General features: G+C 42.2%; 1 protein-coding gene across 1 annotated transcript in view; it reads left to right on the plus strand.

The window, feature by feature from the left end:
• The window catches only part of VPS13B (vacuolar protein sorting 13 homolog B), a 932,812-nt gene that overhangs the window by 597,140 nt on the left and 313,114 nt on the right, over nt 1–22,558 (plus strand). Inside the window, 1 exon segment of the mRNA XM_029063425.2 lies at nt 591–794. Within this exon segment, the coding sequence (XP_028919258.1) occupies nt 591–794 (204 nt within the window).

Below are 22,558 nucleotides of genomic sequence, written 5' to 3' on the forward strand. Positions count from 1 at the left end.
AATAAGTGCTTAACAAATATCATCAGCATCATCATCATTTGAAAATGTATATCCATCCCCCACATTAGACTATCAGCTCTTTTTTGAAGAAGTGTTTTCAGCTGCATTTTACCCAAATGTTTTAAAGAGAATGTTGAATTCACTTAGGAGCTCAGTGAATGCCAATTCTACTACTCTTAGACTGATGGCTCAATAAATAATTTTTTTAAATGGTCTTTGTTAAGCATTTACTATGTGCCAAGCACTGTTCTAAGCACTGAAAATAATAATTGTGGCATTTGCTAAGTGCTTACTATGTGCCAAGCACTGTTCTAAGTCCTGGGGTAGATACAGGGTAATCAGGTTGTCCCATGTGGGGCTCCCACTTTTAATCCCATTTTACAGATGAGGTAACTGAGGCACAGAGAAGTTAAGTGACTTGCCCAGGACCACATAGCAGACAGGTGGTAGAGCAGGGATTAGAACATACGTCCTCTGACTCCTAAGCCCGTGATCTTTCCACTCAGCCATGATGCTTTGCTTATCTACAGCCATAATTATTTCTTTAGGAGAAAATTTGGTTTGATGTCTTTTTTTTTTTGTCTTTACAGGAGAGCTTTGAACTTGGGGATTCTCCGAGATCCTGGTTCGGAAGTTGAGGACAGACAATATCAAGTAGATCTCCAGTCTATCAATATTGGTACTGCTCAGTGGGATCAGTTGAAACCGGAGAAAGAAAGTGGAAAAGGAGGAGTGCTGACAGAGAGTGAAAGAAATTCGCAAAATCCCGCGCTTGAGTGGAATATGGCCAGCAGGTAGGAAACAGTTGAAAAGCTTTTTCTATCTACTAGAATTTCATACCGAAAAAAAGCAATTGCAGATACAATCTTCAGCATTGTCCAGCCTGTTTGGGTATTGCTTCTGCATTCCATTATAAGCATGAAATAAATTTGTAATTGTAGCTTATGTTTTGCCTTGGAAAACTGCTATTCCTACTACCGTTACACTATAATGATCACAAGTTTAAAGTCGTGTCAGCATTTCTATTGTAAGCTTCTTTTGAATTGCCTTTAAGTACCTCAGGCTGAAAATGAGCATCTGGGTTCTCCTCCAAGAGCAGTGAGTGAAGTGCTGGTGTTGTATTTGTTCAATTTTTCCTTTTGCTCTGCATAAAGAGGGTGAAAGAGAATCAACAAAGTAACAGTGAGCTTAAGGAGGGATAAAACAAGATTGTCTGGCTCCAGCTGGAATGCGGAAGAGGATCTTTTTCTTCTGATTAAGTCCTTACTATGAACTGTTATGTTTGCCGAGGGTAGTTTCCAGCATCCTGAAGCTGTTCATGGTTACCAGTGGAGAAGCAGAGTGGTTTAGTAGAAAGAGAAATCTGCTAGACATTTGAAACCCTTGTTCTTGAAATTGTTAGATTTGGATGAGTATAAAAATCCCTACCCCGGCCCAATACCATCCCAAAGAATTGGAGTGTGAAGGGATCTGACCAGTGTTTTGTTTGAAACCCTGTGTAATCTTTTGGAAGGTCGTAAACCCAGGTTCGCCAAACAAGCTGAGAAGGAATTCCCGGGCATAATATTTAGAAGCACTAATGTACTCAGAGAAAGGTTGAAATTCACTGGGAAAGCTAAAAGATTCAATTCACAAACCACCAATCTCCATCCTTATGGCTTGTTCTAACTTTTCCACAAAGCATTAGCAAGGAGAAAGGTGGTGACATGTTTCCAGAGCAGATTCCAGCTGTAGAATGGCCAGCAAAGGAGAGAAGAGGTAGGAAGAGTCCCTCTGCCACCCCTATTAAAAGCTTCTGCCCATTTGTCTCCATCTGGGAAATGCCTCTTTGCTGACCGGGGGATATAATATTCATTCATTCATTCATTCAATAGTATATATTGAGCGCTTAGTATGTGCAGAGCACTGTACTAAGCGCTTGGAATGAACAAGTCGACAACAGATAGAGACAGTCCCTGCCGTTTGGTGGGCTTACAGTCTAATCGGGGGAGACAGACAGACAAGAACATACCATATACATATGGTAATATACCATACAGGGAGCGAGTCTCTTTGCCTTTTGGGAAATGTACTTCAAACTCTTTTTCCTTGGGAAGCAATATGACCTAGTGGGAAGAGCGTGGGCCAGGAAGTCCGAAGACCTGGTTTCTAACTCTGGCTCTGCCACTCAATCCTGTGTGACCATGAGCAAGTCACTTATTAGTGCCTCAGTTCCCTCACATGCAAAATGCGAATTCAATACCTCTCCTCCCTCCTACTTAAACTGTAAGCCCCATATGGGATATGGTTATCGTGTAGGTACCCTAGTGCTTAGTGGATAGAGCATGGGGCCTGCGAGTCAGAAGGACCTGGGTTCTAATTCTGGCTCACTACTGTCTGATGTGTGACCTTGGGCGAGTCAAGGTCTCTGTGCCCAAGTTACCTCTTCTGTAAAACTTGGGGTTTAAGACTGTGAGCTTTAAGACTGTGAGCCCCATGTGGGATGTGGATTGGGTCCAAACTGATTACCTTGTAATTACCCCAGTGCTTAGTATATTAAAAAAAGACCCGGATGGTCCTTCTGTCATCAGTCTGGAACTTAATAATAATTATGGTATTTTAGTGCTTACTATATGCCACGCACTGTACTAAGCACTGGGGCGGATACAAACAAATCAGGTTGGACACAGTCCCTGCCCCACTTGGAGCTCACTGTCTCAATCCCCATTTTACAGATGAGGTAACTGAGGCACAGAGAAATGAAATGACTTACCCAAGGTCCCTCAGCAGTCATGTGGCAGAGGTGGAATTAGAACCCCTGACCTTCTGACTTCCAGGCCCGTGCTCTACACCGTGCTGCATCCAACTGTACCTGATCCATTTACTTGAATCCACCCCAGTGCTTAATACAGTGCCTGGCACATATTATTATGGTCATTGTTGCTAATAATAATAATAACAAATTCCACTGTTATTATTATTACTATTACTTGTTGTTCCTTTGACCCACCTCCAGCAAGAGGTTCGATCGGCTGTGTTGCCTTTCAGGGTTACTAACTAAACACTGTTAATACTGAAACACTGAGGTTAGCCAGCCGGCCAGCCAGCTGGCATTATGTAGATAACTCAAATGCATGAAGGTTTTTGGTGTGGAAGCTCAAGACAATTTAAGTCAAAGTGCTCTTTAAGGCCTCAGTTATTGAGGTGATTTGTTAATCTAGACCCATGCTGTGTCACTTGAGGTAAGTTGGGCCACTACATCGTGCCTCTCATTTTCATCGAGTCAGTAGTGATAAATCCTATCCCTGTGTACCTCACACTAGTATTATGATAATTATAGGTTACTGGGGACTGCTTACAGAACATCATAATGTGCATTCTTTCCCACCTGTATATTGCATTGAGCCCATTAGTAAGTTTTGTAGTGACTTTACCTCCCCCATTTACTGACCTGCTTTTTCTTCTTCCATGAAGTGCCATATTCTGGGTTACTTTTAGATCGGGAGTATAATTGCCCTTTGACCCATTTTCCCCTGGGAATCCGTGCTAAGCATTCCCTTTGGTGACTGGGAACTAGGAAGGATACATTTTTATCTTCTGTCAACAAGCTAGTAGCCTAAGAATGAGATGTATCATTCATTTTTTTAATAGTGAGGGATATGAATTAGGTTTTTTAAGAGAAAATCCACGATTGTGCAATCTGGGTGTTCGTTTTTTCATTTTACCAAAAAATAGTTGCACTAAGGCATTTGCTTCATGTAAATGCCAGCGTGGCAAGGCACATATCACCTTTACATGTACCTTTACATGTACAGTGTGTGGAAGGGAATCGAGGTCACCCAGAGATGTTTCCTTCCATTCATGCATGGAGAGGCTCTCACTGTCAGCATTCTCTTCAAAGAGAATGTTAGTGTAAATATTATCATCAATGGTATATGAGCACTTACTATGTGCAGACCACTATAACAAGAGTTGGGAGAGTATACTTCAACAGAGTTGGCAGGCACATTCCCTGCCCATAACCAGCTAACAGTCCATATACTGTGTAAGGTAATTAATTTAGTGTGTATTACTAGATATTGTAGAGGTACATGTGTTTTTGATTGTCTTTTAAAATGTTGATGTGCATCCATGTGTTAGGTTAGGCCATCCAGAGGTGAGATGTAACTGACCTGGAAGCTGATTTTGAGGCCTCAGAAGCACTTAATAGCTAACCATGCCCCAGGCTCAGTGGATCCCTCTCCAGATGTGGCCTCGCAGATAGAGCCTGGGCCTGGGAGTCACAGGGTCCTGGTTTCTAGTCCTGGCTCTGCCACTTGTCTACTGTGTGACCTTGGGCAAGTCACTTCAGTTCTCTAGGCCTCAGTTACCTCATCTGTAAAATGGGGATTAAGACCGTGAGCCCCATGTGGGACATGGATTGTGTCCAACCTGATTAGCATGTATCTATTCCAGTGCGGAGAACAGTGCCTGGCACGAAGTAAGCGCTTAACAAATACCACAATTATTATTATTGTTATTGAAGGCCTCTTTAGCATAGCACATTAGACACAGAACTAGCTGAGAACATACATCCAACAAGGGAACGTTACTGGAAGAAGGGAAAGAGGGCTGGGTAAAGCTTTCACATGCTAACTTTCACATGCTAAACTCCTCACCTTCCCCTTGAGTGGGTCAGTCAGTTGTATTTATTGAGCACTTACTGTGTGCAGTACACCATACTGAGAGCTTGGGAGAGTGCAATATAGCAATAGACGGGCACATTCCCTCCCACAATGAGCTTATAGTCTAGAGGGAGAGACAGACATTAATATATATGAATTACATATATGGACACGTGCTGTGGGACGGAGAAGGGGGATGCATACAGGGAGCAAGTCAGAAGGGAGTGGAAGAAGAGGAAAGGAGGGCTTAGTCAGGGAAGGCCTCTTGGAGGATATGTGCCCTGGATGCCCCTAACCAGAGTATTGATTGATTATCAATTGGTGGAATTTAGAGAGTGCTTCCTGTGTACTGGAGCACTGTGCTAAGCACTTGGTTTATATTACAAAGTCAGCTGTGTGACTTTGGGCAAGTCACTTAACTTCTCGGTGCCTGTTACCTCACCTATCAAATGGGGATGAAGACTGTGAGCCTCTCGAGGGACCAACTGATTACCCTGTGTCTACCCCAGCGCTTAGAACAGTGCTTGGTACATAGTAAGCGCTTAACAAATACCAACATTATTATTATTAATATTATTATTATTAGAAGCAGCGTGGCTCAGTGGAAAGAGCACGGGCTTTGGAGTCAGAGCTCATGAGTTCGAATCCCAGCTCTGCCACTTGTCGGCTGTGTGACTGTGGGCAAGTCACTTAACTTCTCTGTGCCTCAGTTCCCTCATCTGTAAAAAATGGGGATTAAGACTGTGAGCCCCACGTGGGACAACCTGATTCCCTTATGTCTACCCCAGCGCTTAGAACAGTGTTCGGCACATAGTAAGCGCTTAACAAATACCAACATTATTATTATTATTATTATTACACACCTGCTCCGTGCTGAGCACTGGAGTAGAAAAAAAATAAACCTTTCAGATAGTACCTACCCTGGGGCACACTAGGTAAAGAGCCCTGCTTTTTTGAATAACAAAGATCATGCATCTATTTAGGAAGCACATTTTCCCTGAGGTTGATGCTTGGCTTTTAGATGAAATCAACCTTAATTCCCAGCTGTTTTCATTGCTATTGCCATTTCCGTATTTAAGGAAAGTGAGCTTGGGCCGAGGTACAGTTCTTTATCTTGGCAGATGGGATTGAATCTGTTGCCTCAGTGTGGTGATTGTCATATTCACTTCCTACACAAGGGAGCCTTGGTGTAGAACAAAGTGGGAGCCGGTTACAGTCAAGCTTGCTTTGCTGTTCCACAGAAACCTGAGCCCAAACCTCACCTCTTAAAGGACAGTTTTCTGAGCAATCGTGGCCTAAGGGGTGGAGCACGGGCCTGGGAGTCAGGAGGTCGTGAGTTCTAATCCTGACTCTACCACTTGTCTGCTGTGTGACCTTGGGCAAGTGCTTAACTTCTCTATGCCTCAGTTCTCTCATCTGTAAAATGGGAATCTATGTGTCCAATCCCATCATCTTGTATCTACCCCAGCACTTAGATCAGTGCCTGGCACATAGTAAGCTCTGAGGAAGTACCATTATTATTATTATTATTTCCTCTAGGAGTAAATATACCCCAGCACTTAGATCAGTGCCTGGCACATGGTAAGCACTTAAGAAGTACCATAATAATAATAATTATTATTATTATTTCCTCTAGGAGTAATGCATTTTAGGTCCGTAGCTGGGGGACCATTCGCTTTGGAGACTGTCCACCTCTCACTTACAATTCTATAAAATGGGCCAAAGCTCAGAAAGCATTGCCATTCTTTCATAGGGGTAAGCTTGACAAAGAGCTAGATTACCTGTCCACCTGCATCCAGGAATTCTTATACAAAGCTAAAGATTTCACTGATGCCAGAGAGCAGATAGCTCTCCTTGTTTTCCTCTGCCTGGACAGTAGACTAGAGAACAATTAGCAGATTCGTAGTGAAGTGGAAATCTGAATTCCAGCAGTTCCTTTCAGATATCACCAGAGTCGGGTGTCAATACCCCCTCAAGCTGCAAAGCAAACTGGATGATCCCAGGGTAGTTAATAATAATAATGATGTTGGTATTTGTTAAGCGCTTACTATGTGCAGAGCACTGTTCTAAGCACTGGGGTAGATACAGGGCAATCAGGTTGTGCCACGTGGAGCTCACAGTCTTCATCCCCATTTTACAGATTAACTGAAGCACAGAGAAGTTAAGTGACTTGCCCACAGTCACCCAGCGGACAAGTGGCAGAGCAGGGATTCGAACCAGTGACCTCTGGCTCCCAAGCCTGTGCTCTTTTCACTGAGCCACGCTGCTTCTCACTGCTACTAACAATGAAACAATGCTGCTTCTCCTTGCTACTAACATTGTTGCTACTAACAACTCTGCTAGTTGTTAGTAGTAACAGCAATCACTCATATTTATTGAGCACTTACTGTGTGCAGAGCACTGTACTAAGTGCTTGGGAATGTGCAATAATAATAATAATGGTATTTGCTAAGCGCTTACTGTGTGCCAAACACTATTCTAAGCACTGGGGAAGATACAAGGTAACCAGGTTGTCCCATGTGGGACTTACAGTCTTCATCCCCATTTTACAGATGGGGTAACTGAGGCCCAGAGAAGTTAAGTGACTGGCCCCAAGTCACACAGCTGACAAGTGGCAGAACCAGGATTAGAATACACCACCTCTGACTCCCAAGCCTGTGCGCTTTCCATTAAGCCACGCTAGAACAGAGTTGGTAGTCATGTTCCCTGCCCACAATAAGCTCACAGTCTGGTACAGCACTGGTATTTTCTGAGTTCTGACTGAGAGCTGTACACTTGGGAAAATAGAACAAAAGCCAAATGTTTACAAGGATCACACACACAGCACAAATCACTTAGCATCAAATTGCAAGTCAGTCTGACATCTTTAAAATCAATCAGTGGTATTTCCTGAGCAGTTACTATCCTCAGAACACTCACTGTATTAAACTCTTGGGAGAGTACAACTCTACAGAATTAGCAGACACGTCCCCTGCCCGTAACAAGCTTAAAATGATGTACAAACTCAGCAGGACATATGAGAAACATTGGCCAGATATTTTCTGTGGAATGCGCTGAAGCGGAGGTACTATAAACAGCAGAATCCTTTGAAAGAGAGAGTGGGGCACATCTTCAAAGGTGATGTAATGCCGGACTTCTGGGAGATAACAGAGGTGACAGCCGCTGAAGGAGTGGCTTGGCATAAGGCAAACAAGCGGGGAGTGAATCTTTTAAAGCCGACTTTTGGGGGAGGTCCCAGAGATCATTTTGAGAGCAGGAAGAATCACAGCCAAGCCCGAGTACTGCAAATAGCAAATGCTGCAGAGCCAAAAGGGATTGGGAAGGATTTTGGGCCATGCATTAGTCTTGGCCATGCATTTTTCTGTACATAGATAAGATGTCTCCACTGGTAGCATCATCCTCAAACCAAAATGACACTTACACGGGAAATAAAATGTATAATGAGAATTTTCAGCTGCTACAAGCTCTTGAGGTGTAAGGTCAGTGCTGAAATGCATTACTCCCATGTCCAATTCCAGAAGTTATCTTTGAGAACTACATTTCTAGAACCATCTCTGACAGAATTTGCGGATCAGCCATAGAAAGGCTCAAATGATTCTCTGGGTGATAGGTATCTTTTTCAGATCACCCCATTAGGAAGGTAAATTCTAATTACCTCTAATAGGGAGGTTGTCTCTTACTTCTATCATATCTTCCCAGGAGCTTAGTAGAGCACATTGCATCCAGTGAGCCCTCAACAAAGACCATGATTAATCCCCCAGGATACGTGAAGCACTTCCAGGATCTCTCTTAAGAGCTGCAGTTAGTTGTGAAATACAAAATGGCTCAAGTAATTTTGTCACTTTAAAAAATTCATGTGGATTTTTCCATAGCTGAAGATCATGAAAAAGGCTATTTTCTTCAGAGTGTTTTTCATCCAATAAGCACTGTAGTTTTCTCACTATTTAGATCAGACATTACAGAATTTGTTTTAGCACTTTTTCTAGTTGTATCCATTGCACAGAGGAGCTTGTATGTGTATTTTCTTGTTGTTTTAGTTTAATATCATATACATAGGCTAATAATGGTCCCATTTTTATTTTTTCACTTGGCAACCACTTTTGTTGCATCTGGGTTTATTTTATGATCTGTGGAATTGATGTGCTGAGAACTGAAAGAACCTGAACTGATGTCTGCCATGTGCAAGATTATTTCTAGCACGCATCATCAGAGTCACGCTTTGGTGTTTTACATGGTGGTAGTGTTTCCACGGTGAAGTTTTATCCTGCAAATGGCAAAGTAGCTTTATACTTTGTGCTAGCATTAATGTTTTTTGTTGTTGTTGTTGATTTCCCAGATATATTTTGAATGGAATGTTGGAAATTATGTTGATACAAATTTTTGTTAAATTTTTTCAGTCTTTGTGTTTGCCTGTGATCACTTTTCCTTTCTTCAATTTCATTAAATTATTTATTTAGATCATCTTAGTATAACACTTAACTTCCTTCATTTCAAGATCTAATTGATTCACAGACCATACACTAACCAAAATGTGTTTTTCTCATTTACCATTTATTTCCTTACTGTGTCACCCAAGAGAAGCATTTTTAATTGTGATTTAGGAAAGGTTATCAAAGCATTCCTCTTTAGTATTCCTTATTTAAGGCATTTGAGAACACAAAGTAATTTGGATAAAACTAAAAGAAATAGTAGTGCTGGATTGGAGAGCTAACACTATTTACATATTGTCTGTTAAATTTGAATATTTGAAATTAAAAAGTGCTATACACATGTAAACACTTTTTTTTTCTTTTTAGTTGGTATTTGTTAAGCACTTTTTATGCAACAGCACTCTTCTAAGCACTGAGGTTGAACAAATTAGGTTGAACAAAGTCCTCATCCCACATGGGGTCACAGTCTAAGTGGGAAGGAGAAGAGATATTTAATCTCCATTGTACAGTTGAGGAAACTGAATTAAAGAGAAGTTAAGTGACTTGCCCAGGGTCACACAGCAAGCAGTTGACAGAGTCAGGATTAGAATCCAGATCTTCTGACTCCCAGGCTCATGTTCTTTTTCCACTAAGCCATGCCACTTCTCAGGCCAAGCCTCTTCTTTCAGTCTTCCATATCTGAGGCTTTTTGCTTGAGCTTATTTTTTACTTTCCTGGAATTCCACCTGAAAACTTAGCCATAGTATGTTATTTAAAAAGGCTTTTCACCCTGCAAAACTCAATGTACTTCACTCCCACTAGCTAAAAAAGAAGCTAGTGTCTGTGCCTGAGGGAAACCATCATCATAAAAATGGGTTTGTAAGGCCTTGCACCTGCCTCCGTCCCAACCCCACTCTTTCCCATTTTCCTACAGCCTTAGGCAGGCAATGTAGAAGTAAGTCTATGCCGTTTGAACCAAGTTAATTGAGGTTGAAGGCTGCTTGACTGAGTGCTTGTATATTGCATTTATAGTTTCGTTCTGCCTAAGCAGACCGCTACATTAAAGCAGCCTCAGGGAAACGAGCTAGGCAAAGGCTTCTTGTCCACAGCCAGTAAGCGTAGGTAGCTAGGTACGTAAATTTCTTCTCCCACAGAACATTTTCCACTTCCCTCAGGAAGGAGTCTAGGGTCACGGTTCTTGTTTCAGTGATTCACACCAACTTTTTATTTGCGTGCGGGTGCAAAGGGGGCAGGGCTTCTAGGTGTAAAGCAAGCTGCATGGCGTAACAGAGCATGGTCCTGATAGTCAAAAGGTCAGGAGTTCTAATCCCGGCTCCGCCACCTGTGTGCTGTGTGACCGTGGGCAAGTCACTTCACTTCACTGGGCCTCAGTTACCTCCTCCGTAAAATGGAATTGAGACAGTGAGCCCCACATGGGACAGGGTCTGTGTCCCACTCGATTTGCTTGTATCTATCCCAGTGCTTAGAGCAGTGCCTGGAAAATAGTAAGCGTTTAACCAGTAACATCATCATCATTATTATTATGAGGCCTGGGAAGGTCAGGCTTCTTGTTATTGAGCTAGTAGGTCAGAAGAACCAATCTTGCCTCTTTTCCATCCAGTTCGGAAACCTGTAGTTCTTAACTGGGATCGTGTTGAAAGATAGACTCTAGCAGTAATATTTCACTAGTAGTGGTTTTTGTTAAGTGCTTACTATGTGCCAGGCACTGTACTAAGCGCTGGGGTGGATACAAGTAAATCGGGTTGGACACAGTCCCTGTCCCATGTGGGGCTCACAGTGTTAATCCCCATTTTACAGATGAGGTAACTGTGGTGCACAGAGAAGTGAAGTGACTTGCCCAAGCCACACAGCAGAGAAGTGGCAGTGAGATTAGAATTCATGACCTTCTGACTCCCAGGCCCATGCTTTATCTGTTACACAGTGCTGCTTCACCCACACTATGCTGCTTACACATCCTGCTCTAGCGAGTTAATATCTGGGACTTGCAGGTTCCATATGTTTATTAACCTTTTGTGTCTCAGTGCATTTTTAATGCCCATGTAGCTTTTATAAACTTTCCTCAAATTAGTTAAAAACACAAGTGTGAGTGGTGTATTCGGGGAGGGGAGGAGGTTAATTTGGATAATTGGGATTAAAAAGATCGCTTTTAGATTGATAAATCAAGTGCCAAGCTTTTGTACTTGAGTGATATTTTAATAACAGAGTTAAAAAGTTAAAATGCCTATGAAACGGGTTTATAATGGAAACACTGAAAGTCATAGTAAAGTAGTGAATTCCAAGGGTCTGCTAAAATACATCTTTATGAAAAACCAACCACAGATAGGGCTGCTGTGGATCTGGTTGGGAAACTACATAAGGGGCTTCAAAAAGCTTTGCAAGTGCCTCCCCACTTATCTTCTAGAGATAAACATGTAAGATTATGTCAGAAGGACTCTATTGATGAAGAACCTCAAAACCTCCAACAGCAGCAGGTAAATTCAGGTTCAGTGAGTTTAGGTTGAAATACATCGGTTAGGCTTATGTTAGCCATTTGTTAGTGGGACTATATAACAGGTTAATTGCAAAATATTGAGTAAATAGTATCTCATTTTCCAGGTCCTGTAAAAAGAGTTCTTGTGGCAGTCTTTCCTTTTTGTAATAATTATAGATACGTACAGTATATGTTAGGAGCTTAACTATGTGCCAGGCACTGTACTAAGCATGGGGGTGGATACAAGCAAATTGGGTTGGTCACCATCCCTGTCCCACATGGGACTCAGTTTCAATCGTCATTTTACAGATGAGGTAACTGAGATACAGGGAAGTGAAGGGACTTGTCCAAAGTCCCACAGCACATTAATGGCAGAGCCGACATTAGAACACCCAACCTCCTGACTCCCAGGCCTGTGCTCTATCCACTACACCATGCTGCTCCTCTAGTGAGGAAGTGAGGTATCATATAGAAGAATATCTAGTATTCACAGGCATGATCCTAGTTGTAATGTAGCAGTTGAAGTACAACCCGCTACTACCTGGTTTCAGAGAAGCAGCGTGGCTCAGTGGAAAGAGCACGGGCTTTGGAGTCAGAGGTCATGGGTTTGAATCCCGGCTCTGCCACTTGTCAGCTGTGTGACTGTGGGCAAGTCACTTCACTTCTCTGTGCCTCAGTTACCTCATCTGTAAAATGGAGATTAAGACTGTGAGCCCCACGTGGGACAACCTGATTCCCCTGTGTCTACCCCAGTGCTTAGAACAGTGCTCTGCACATAGTAAGCACTTAACAAATATCAACATTATTATTATTACTAGACTTCCATGACTCATTCTTTGGGAATCCCCTTAGATGTAACCAGTGCAGCACAACTGGGGTAGGTCTCTGTTGGAATGCTTTTAGAGGCTATAATTAATGAGTGGTATCTATTGAATACTTACTGTTTGCAAAGCACTGTCCTAAGCACTTGGGAAAGTACAGTTCAACAGAGTTGGTAGACGTGTTCACTGCCCTCAAGGAGCTTGTAGTTCCTGATTAAAAAGAAACCTCATTATTAAGCCAACAACCTCTTCTTTACTTTTTCAAGGGTAAAGGTACTTCTTTAATAGGTACTTTCATTCAACTACCCAAAATTTGCCCCCGCCACCAAATAGAATGTATGTAATCTAAAAGCAGAATTATCTGCCCCTGAATATCAGTCATAACTTAAATATTTGGTACCAAATAGTATAATGAGCTATAATCCAAATAAGTTGTTCCTCAGATTTGAAGATGACATTAATAACAAAGTGATGTTTTATCAATGCGTGCACAACTGTGGGCATACCCAAAGCTTCCTCTCTAAGAAATTCACACTATTTGATTGCCGTTCATCAAGATGCTCTGCCTTTAGCTGTTTTCTCCCCACTCTCCACTGCAAAGCCACACCATTTTGCTTCATTTGGTTGTTAAAGCATTTCTTCAATTCTCCCTGTTTGTTCATTCATCCAATCATATTTACTGAGTGCTTAATGTGCAGAGCACTATCTAAGGGCTTGGGAAAGTACAATACAACAACAAGCAGACATGTTCCCTGCCCACAGTGATCTTACAGTCTAGAGCTGGTGACAGGCCATTTCATCTTACTGTAGGGCTAGTGTTGGGGTATCCCACTGTTGCCCATTCATGTTCAACCTAATGAAAATTTTTTATGGTATTAAGTGCTATGTGCCAGGCACTGTTCTAAGCAATGAGATAAGTACAAGGTAATCAGGTTGGACACAGTCCCTGTCCCTTGTGGGGCTCACCATCTCAATTCCCCATTTTCCAGATGAGTTAACTGAGGCACAGAGAAGTGAAGTGACTTACCCAAGGTCACTCAGCAGACAAATTGCAGAGCTGGGACTAGAACCCAGGCCCTTGCTCTATCCACTTAGAAGTTGGGAGGTGACAATCTTGGCTTTGAAGATAATGATCAGATTATATTCCAGAATTTCTTTGCTTCAGTCTTAATTGATTGGAAGTATTAACAGAAAGCCATGATACAACTGCAGTACAAGTCAGTGGCGTCTTTGGTTCATGTGGCCTAGTGGAAGGAGCACGGGTATGGGAGTCAGATTCTAATCCCGACTCCATCACTTGCCTGCTCAGTGGTTTTGGGCAAGTCACTTAACTCCTCTGTGTCTCAATTTCCTCATCTGCAAAGTGGGGATTCAATGCCTGCTCTCCCTCCTATGTAGACTCAGTGTCCTATGTGGAACAGAGACTGATTCTGACCTGATTAACTTGCATTTATCCAGTACTTAGAATAGTGCTTGGCAAATAATAAGGGCTTAAAAAAATACCATATTAATAATAATAATAATAATGTTGGTATTTGTTAAGCGCTTACTATGTGCCGAGCACTGTTCTAAGCGCTGGGGTAGACACAGGGGAATCACGATGTCCCACGTGGGGCTCACAGTCTTAATCCCCATTTTACAGATGAGGTAACTGAGGCACAGAGAAGTTAAGTGACTTGCCCACAGTCACACAGCTGACAGGTGGCAGAGCTGGGATTCGAACTCATGACCTCTGACTCCAAAGTCCGGGCTCTTTCCACTGAGCCACACTGCTCCTCTAGAATAGTGCTTGGCAAATAAGGGCTTAAAAAATACCATATTAATAATAACAATAATTATATATATAATTATAAGTGTTGTAATTGTTATTATATTCAGTTTGGTCCAAATATTGATTCCATATTGGCACCACTGTCAGATGCAGTAGTCAAGGCGGGATACGATAAGTGCTTGGATCAGCATGGTAGCAATTTGGATAGGGAGACAAGGGCAGATTTCAGCAATGTTATGGCATTTTAGTTTCAGGTGCCTGCCTATCTTAATACGTAACAGAATGAATGTACTCTGGAGACAGGTCATCACACCCTACACAGCCATGAGCTCATGTGGTACATCTGAGTGACCGATGGTAAGTGAGCATTTTGCTTAGAAGCCGATTGGGAAATTTGCACATCTGAAATGACCTAGACAAGCTCCTTTTTCCTATTTATTATCAGGCCCATCCCATGCACTGTCATATAGAGAAGCAGCGCTCAGTGGAAAGAGCATGGGCTTGGGAGGCAGAGGTCATCGGTCAAATCCCGCCTCTGCCCCTTGTCAGCTGGATGACTGTGGGCAAGTCATTTCACCTCTCTGTGCCTCAGTTACCTCATCTGTAAAATGGGGATTAAGACTGTGAACCTCACGTGGGACAACCTGATTACCCTATATCTACCCCAGCGCTTAGAACAGTGAAGCGCTTAACAAATACCAACATTATTATATAGCTGTATCATGAACTCCATAAAGTGGAAAGGGCTACAAAGTCATAAAAGGAGCATGTGGGGGGGGAACTTCGTCTTTTAAAAGTGAACAGATTTCTGCCTATTACGTATTCATTGAATTTCAGCTTTTGAAACAAAGATCATTAGTTTCTGATTGTTTTTATGTATTTGGATAGTAGGTCAATTTCATCTAAGGAACTAGTCAGTTAAGACTGATTATGAATTAGAGATAAGGAACTTGACTCCAGGAAAGTACTGAACATACTGGGTGGTATGTAAAGTTAAAGGAATCCTTCTTCCTCCCTCAGAGTTAGATCCTATCTTCCCTTGCCCTTCTATTTGGCTGAAACTCAACACTGTATTACTGTGGTATCTCTCAGCCATCCTGTGGAGCATTTTTCCCCTTTTAAGAGACAATATTTTCTCATCTTCCAGTTTTAGAAATGTGCCACTTAAGAATGTAGCATCATAAATGCCAGATGTCTTCTTCATGCTGTGTGCAGATGTCATGATATAAAAATGACATGCTAAAGTTTTAGTAGAAAGTGAATTACAAGACTTACAAGCTCTCCCAGTGATTACTGTGTAAAATATTATCTGCATCCTAAAACTAGATGGTGCATTTAATATATATTTTAATCAACACTGTTTCTGGTATCAACTTCCCCTTTTTCTTCTGAACAGTTCTTTATAATATGTTTTCATTTTACTCATTATTTTGAAAGTACCACTCAAGGTGGTACTCGAGAAGCAGCATGGCCTAGTGGTTAGAGCACAGGCTTGAGAGTCAGAAGGATCTAGGTTCTATTCCTGATTCTGTCACTTGTCTGCCGTATGACCTTGGGCAAATCACTTCACTTCTCTGTGTCTGTTACCTCATCTGAAAAATGTGGTACAGGGACTGTGTCCAACCTGATTTGCTTGTGCCCACCCCAGCACTTAGTATAGTGCCTGGCACATAATAAACACTTGGAAAAATGCATTATCATCACTATTATTCCATTATCCTAATTATTAATAATATTATGTGGTCCATCCAGAGAAGCTCTGGTAATTCAGCTGCTATATCCAAAATGTAGACCCAAGCGAGTCCTTGCTAACACTTCAGTTGCACTAGAGACCCAAGAAACAAACAGATTATACCATCTTCAATTAGTTAAGTAAATGCTACTTTTCTTAAGGGGCTTGAGCCAAGTACCGTCTGGTATATTGTGAAATATACTGTAGTCTTAAATCCTGCGGTTGAAAAGCACAATCATCTCTTGTCACCCTTTTATTGTAAAACCAAGTCAACTCAAAATTAAGACCATTCAATAAAATCTGTGACTTTGAGTGGAAAAATATTTCACTTAAATCCTTCAGAAGAATTTTTAATTAATGCATCTGAGTCTTTCTGTTATTTCATAGGAATGAATATTAATTAAAATGTCAATTGTCTCCACTGACGGTGTCTGAGCACTTGGGGGAGTACATTAGGACCAAAGATGTTATCCCTGCTTTAAAGGAGCTTGCAATGTAGTCGGGGAGATAGACACTAAAATCAGTTCCATGTAGGAGGAAGTTATAGAGTGTCAAGATATGCACATAAGATCTACTAGGAGTTACGAGTATTTAAGTGCTTAGAAAGTACCGAAATAGGTGTTAGGAGATGTAGAGCAGGGAGGAGGCACCATTTTGTAAGGGTCTTGAAGATGAGGAGAAAGGAGGTGTGCCAGAGTTAAAGGGGGAGGGAATTCGAGTTAGGGCGGTTGTGAGCAAGAGGTCGGTGTGGGACAGACAAGAACAAGATACGCGGAATACATAAACGTCAGAGGAATGAAGAGTAGCAGCTGGGAGAAGAGAGTACATAAGTAGGAAGGAGAGAGCTGTTTGAGTGCCTTAAAGTCAATGTTTAAGAGTTTCTGCTTGATGTAGGGAGGGATGGGCAGCCATTAGAAGGTTTTGAGTTGTGGGGAGAAGTGTGTAGAAAAGCAATGAAAAAAGCAATGATCTGGGTAGCAGAGTGAATGATGGACTAGGCTTTAAGTTCCTTGTGGGTAGGGAACTAGTTTGTCAACTCATATTGTATTCTCCCAAATGCTTAGTACAGTGCTTTGAACACAGTAAATGCTTAATAAATATGAAGTATTGGTTGGACTGGAAAGGGAAAAGGTTGGAGGCAGGGAAGTCAGCATGGAGGTTGATGCATTTGTCAAGCCAAGATATGACAAGTGCCTCGGCCAGAATGGTGGCCAGTTGGATGGAGAAGGAGGGGTAGATTCTGGAAATTAATTCATTCATTCATTCAATAGTATTTATTGAGCGCTTACTATATGCAGAGCACTGTACTAAGCGCTGGGAATGTATAAGCTGCGTGGCTTGGTGGAAAGAGCACGGACTTTGGAGTCAGGGCTCATGAGTTCGAATCCCAGCTCTGCCACTTGGCTGTGTGACTGTGGGCAAGTCACTTAACTTCTCTGTGCCTCAGTTCCCTCATCTGTAAAATGGGGATTAAGACTGTGAGCCCCATGTGGGACAACCTGATTCCCCTATGTCTACCCCAGCGCTTAGAACAGTGCTCGGCACATAGTAAGCGCTTAACAAATACCAACATTATTATTATTATTATTATTATTATAAATCGGTAACAGAGACAGTCCCTGCCCTTTGACGGCCTTACAGTCTAATGTTATGGAAGATGAAGATGTGATAAGTATAAAATATGTATCAAATCATTTACATGAATAGATTCATCAGACTCACTTGAAGTCTCTGTTGCTTTTTTGTTACTGTCAGCATATTCCAGTTCCTTTTGTTACTGTCAGCATATTCTAGTTCCTTCTCTGTCTCCCCTAACTCCTCTCTGAGATATATACCTGGAGAGAGGGAGACAGCCAGACAGACAGCCAGACACACATATCTCCCTTTCTATTGCCTCTCCCTTCAAAAAGAGAAGCAGCGTGGTTCATTGGTAAGAGCACAGACTTGGGAGTCAGAAGTCATGGGTTCAAATTCAGGTTCAGCTGCTTGTCAGCTCTGTGACTTTGGGCAAGTCACTTAACTTCTCTGTGCCTCAGTTACCTCATCTGTAAAATGGGGATTAAAACTGTGAGCCTCATGTGGGACAACCTGATCACCTTGTATCCTCCCCAGGGCTTAGAACAGTGATTTGCACATAGTAAGCACTTAACAAATGCCATAATTATTACTGTCATCATTGTCTTTGTCATTTAGATTTTAACACTCTTAACTTTACATCCTTTCCACCCTGGAGCTTAGCTTCTACAGGTTGGATTTAGGCATCTCCCTTCTCCCAAGAACAGTGTAGCTTGTAAACTCCAAAAACAGACAGCGGAGAAGCTGGTACAGCCCAGGACAGTCACAGTTGACTCTTGCAGCTGTGGAGGGTAGTGCGGGGAAAGAGGGGTTTGAAGAGTTCAGCAGAGTGGGGAATGCAGGTGTAGGGGTGGAGAAGGACCAGCAAGAGGGACGGTGAAAAAATTTTAGCCTAAGTTCAAACTTAAAAGGCCAAGGTTTCAGAGTAAAGGGAATTTGTTGGGGGAGGAGGAAGGGAGTCTCCCCATTAGATATCAAATCTAAAACAGCCCTTTGTTTTTTTGGCTAAATGTAGGCCAGGATCCCTTTTATGGTTTCAAGGAAACATTGTTATTAAAATTTAAAAATAGAATGCCATCTTGATACTGTTTGAGACAGAAGGCACTATTGGTATGCTTTTTCCATTTGTAAAGAAAAAGTCAAATAAATGTCTTAAATATGCTACAGCCGTTATATCCTTCCCCTAACAATAGTATTTCGAAAGCTACTAAATGTACACAATGCTGCATGCCATACTGCTTTACGGAGAAGCAGACATAGTCCCTGACTAGCCATAGTTATATTTTATGCCAGATAATTATTTTAAAATGTTGCTCTTACTGATTTTTCTTTTAATGTACTTCATAGGATAGAAGTAACTGGCCTGGTAATTATTTGGAGGGCATTCATAAGAATGAATTGTGTTTATGATTTTTTTAAAAATCTTTCTCATGTAATAACTGCAGCAGCAGCAGCATGGAATTCGTGTCCCTCCTCCAATACGGAATTGTTTAAAAGAGCGAAATGGTCATCTAAGAAGCATCTAAGATTTTTAAATGAGACAAATTATTCATAGTAATAATGTCTGTCTCCCCCACTAGACGGTAAATTCATTATGGGTAGGGAAGCGTCTGATAGGATGTTATAGTCTCTCGATTGCTTAGTACAGTGCTCTGCACATAGTAAACGCTCAATAAATGTGATTGATTAATTGATTGGCATGTGGTTTGAACCTAGGGGTATGTTATTTCACACAGAGAAAAATCTCCTTAATTCACATCCCACCAGTCTGGAATTGAAGTTATTTTAACACAGACATTTTCCTCTCCTTGCTTACTCCTTCTTGTCACAGGTAAGAAGGTTCTGAAGTAAAAGATTCTGCAGTGTAATTAAGCTGGCATGAATTAAGCATAAAGCTACCGGAGACAGTAAAGACAGCACAGGAGCCAGTGCAGGAGGAGACACAGACCATTTCCTGGCTCTCCAGCTGCTCCAGGCAGATTTTGAGAGCGAGAATGAGTGTTAGCCTAGGGCAGATGTCTGGAAATCTAGCCTAAATTTAGCACACACAATCACACAGGAAAGTACAGACCCACAATACAGTAGCGGAGCTGCCGATTTGAAAAATGTTTCTATAATTCATTCTTTTCACTAATTCAATTTGGGGTTCCCTTTATCTCCTTTTAACGCGCTTTTATTATATCCCAAAATGTGCATTTAATCAGACCGTGCAAATAGGTTCAACTGTTCTTCAGATCCCTCAAACATACCACACATTTTTCCCCGCAGTTTATAAACTTATCAGAGTCATATATGATGACGTTGAACATTGAGAGTCTTATAAATTCTAGTGAAATATATCTTATATTCAGTTCTTAGGATTTTCACATTTAGTTTTGCGCTTTTGTTTTTATGATATTGAAGTGCTTACCATGTGCCAGGCACTGTACTAAGCGCTGGATAGATACAAGTCCAGTCAGGTTGGAGACAGTCCCTGTCCCACATGGGACTCTCAGGTTCAATCTCCATTTTACAGGTGAGGTAACTGAGGCGCAGAGAAGTTTTTACTTGCCAGAGTATGCATCCATATGTGGCTTCTTGCATTTTTGGTCATTTGCAGTACGGTTCTTTCTAAAGCCTCAGACCTTTAAGTACTTCCTTGAGACAGCACATTGGAGACTGCTTGGTTTTCACACCCATCAATTCCACAGAAACAGCTCATTGGGCTTTAATTCTTGTATCGCCTCAGCTTCACACTTCTTATTGTATAATCATAAATTTAAGAAGCAGCTAGTGTATGGGCCTGGGAGTCAGAAGGTCATGGGTTCTAATCCTGACTCCGTCAGTTGCCTGCCGTGTGACCTTGGGCAAGTCACTTCTCTGTGCCTCATCTGTAAAATGGGGACTGAGACCATGAGCCCCACGTGGAACAGGGACTGTGTCCAACCTGATTTGCCTGTATCCACCCCAGTGCTTAGTACAGTGCCTGGAATGTACTAAGTGCTTAACAAATACCGTAATTATTTTTATTATTATTATCATTTGAGTGTTTTCTCCAATTGCTCTTTGCTTGCTAGATCTCTTAATTCCAAAAAATTGCCTTCCTTGCAGTCACAGAACCAGAGGACTCAACTTGGTCATCTGGCAGCTGTGCCTTTTCCAAAGCTCAGGAAAGATGCAGAAAAAAGGAGCATGGTTTAACAGCCAAATGTAGAGCTGTAGTTGGAGTTGTGAATTCCTGCCTCTGCTTATTGTTTGTTGTAGTATTAACTGTAGGGGGAGAAGCAGCATGGCCTAGTGGATAGAGTACCGGCCTGGGAGTCAGAAGGACCTGGGTTCTAATTTCAACTCCGCCACCTTTCTGCTGTGACCTTGGGCGAGTCACTTCACTTCTCTGGGCCTCAGTTACCTCATTTGAAAAATGGGGATTAGGACTGTGAGCCCCATGTGGGGACAGGGACTGTGTTCAATTGGGTTATATCTACCCCAGTGCTTAGTACAGTGCCTGGCACATAATAAGCACTTAAATACCATTTAAAAGAAAAATAAAGGGAGCTCGAAGCCATGTCTTCCAGCCATGGGCACCCTCTAAGGCAAGGCAGGACGAGGCTTTGGAACACAAGTTGGTGGAACTGGGTCAGAGTTTGTTGGGAAGGGCTGGGTGGATGGCGAGGCTTTTTGGATGTGACCAGAATGGGAGGCAAACCTATACCTGGTTCCTGTATCTGCTTAGAATTTTATGGAGTGGGGTGGAGGGGCGTGACCCCCTTTGCTTGCTATTATCCCAGTGATGGAAACTTTGCTATAAAGCGAGTCATGAGAGGGGAACACTAAAGCTACTCACAGGGAGAGAAAGAGAAGAATAAAAGGCGAAGGAGGTTACTTAGGGCAGCAGCCTTGAGAAATGTGAGGGAGCTGGACACTAAAGGCGTCAAGTCTTCTGAGGTCCTGTGAGAGCTATAGAATGTATAAATCAGTCAGTCATATTTATTGAAGGCTTACTGTGTGCAGAGCACTGTACTAAACGGTTGGGAGAGTACAGTGGAGCAACAGACAGACACATTCCCAGCCCACCACGAGCCTACAGGAAAGCTAGACTTGCAAAGGATGTAAGATGAAAAAGTTAGGATTGCAAAATTGTCTATAAGGCAGAAGGCCAGGAGTAAAATGAACAACCCCTCCCACGAAATAGGCAAAAGGTCAACTGCTGTGGAAAAGAGGCTGACCACCAGAGGAAACAAAGTCACAGAATCAGGGGATGTGGAGCAAGAATATACTGGAAGCCTGTAGTTGAAACCAGCTGAGACCAGTTGGCAAAGGTCATGAATAGAAGACAAGGATCAACAAGGGAGCGGTGGGATCCCCCACCACTCTTTAAGCCACTTGCTTCTCCTCACCCTGTTTGTATGGGAAGAAAGGGAAGCTTTCATAAAAAATAACTTGAAATGCCTCATTGTCATGGGAGGGGCGGACTGACGGTTTGGAATGTAGCAATAACAAAATCCTTCAACCTGCATAGATTCTTCTCACCTGTTGGGGGATGGAAGTGCTTAGTACAGTGCTCTGCACTAGTAAGTGCTCAATAAATACTATTGAATGAATTGAGAGGCTCCCTTCAGAGAGCACTCCAAGAGGAAGTCACAGCAATAAAGCCAAGATTTTCTTAAATAGTGTGTCTCTGGTTCTTGAACTGACACATTGCTACGGGTTTCTGCCTAACGCAAAGCATTGTGCCTAAGTGTTAAAGTAAATATGAGGCAATCAGTGAACACAGGACCCTATCCCTCAAAGGTCAGACAATCCCAAGGCCCTGGGTGATGAGGAGATTTTGGCAGTGTGAGTCCTAGCTCCGGCCCCCCGCCTTCAGCTTCTGTGCGGAGCGAGGCTTGGCCCCTTAGGCTTTCGGCAGAAAGGAGGAGACATCTCAGCCACCAGACAATCCTCTTCTTTGAGGGGAGCCTCTTTCTTAGTTTTCTCAACTGTAGAATGGTGAAAATAGGAATTGCTTATGTTGAAAGAATTTTGGATTAACTGATTAGTACTAAAGTATTTGAAAATTTGGCAACCGCCCGAAGCTTCCAATGAAACTGGTTCAAAATTGTAGAATGAAGACCCATATAAAAGCCTGTGAGTACAT

This window comes from Ornithorhynchus anatinus, chromosome 4 (assembly GCF_004115215.2).
Source record: "Ornithorhynchus anatinus isolate Pmale09 chromosome 4, mOrnAna1.pri.v4, whole genome shotgun sequence".
Lineage (NCBI taxonomy): Eukaryota > Metazoa > Chordata > Mammalia > Monotremata > Ornithorhynchidae > Ornithorhynchus > Ornithorhynchus anatinus.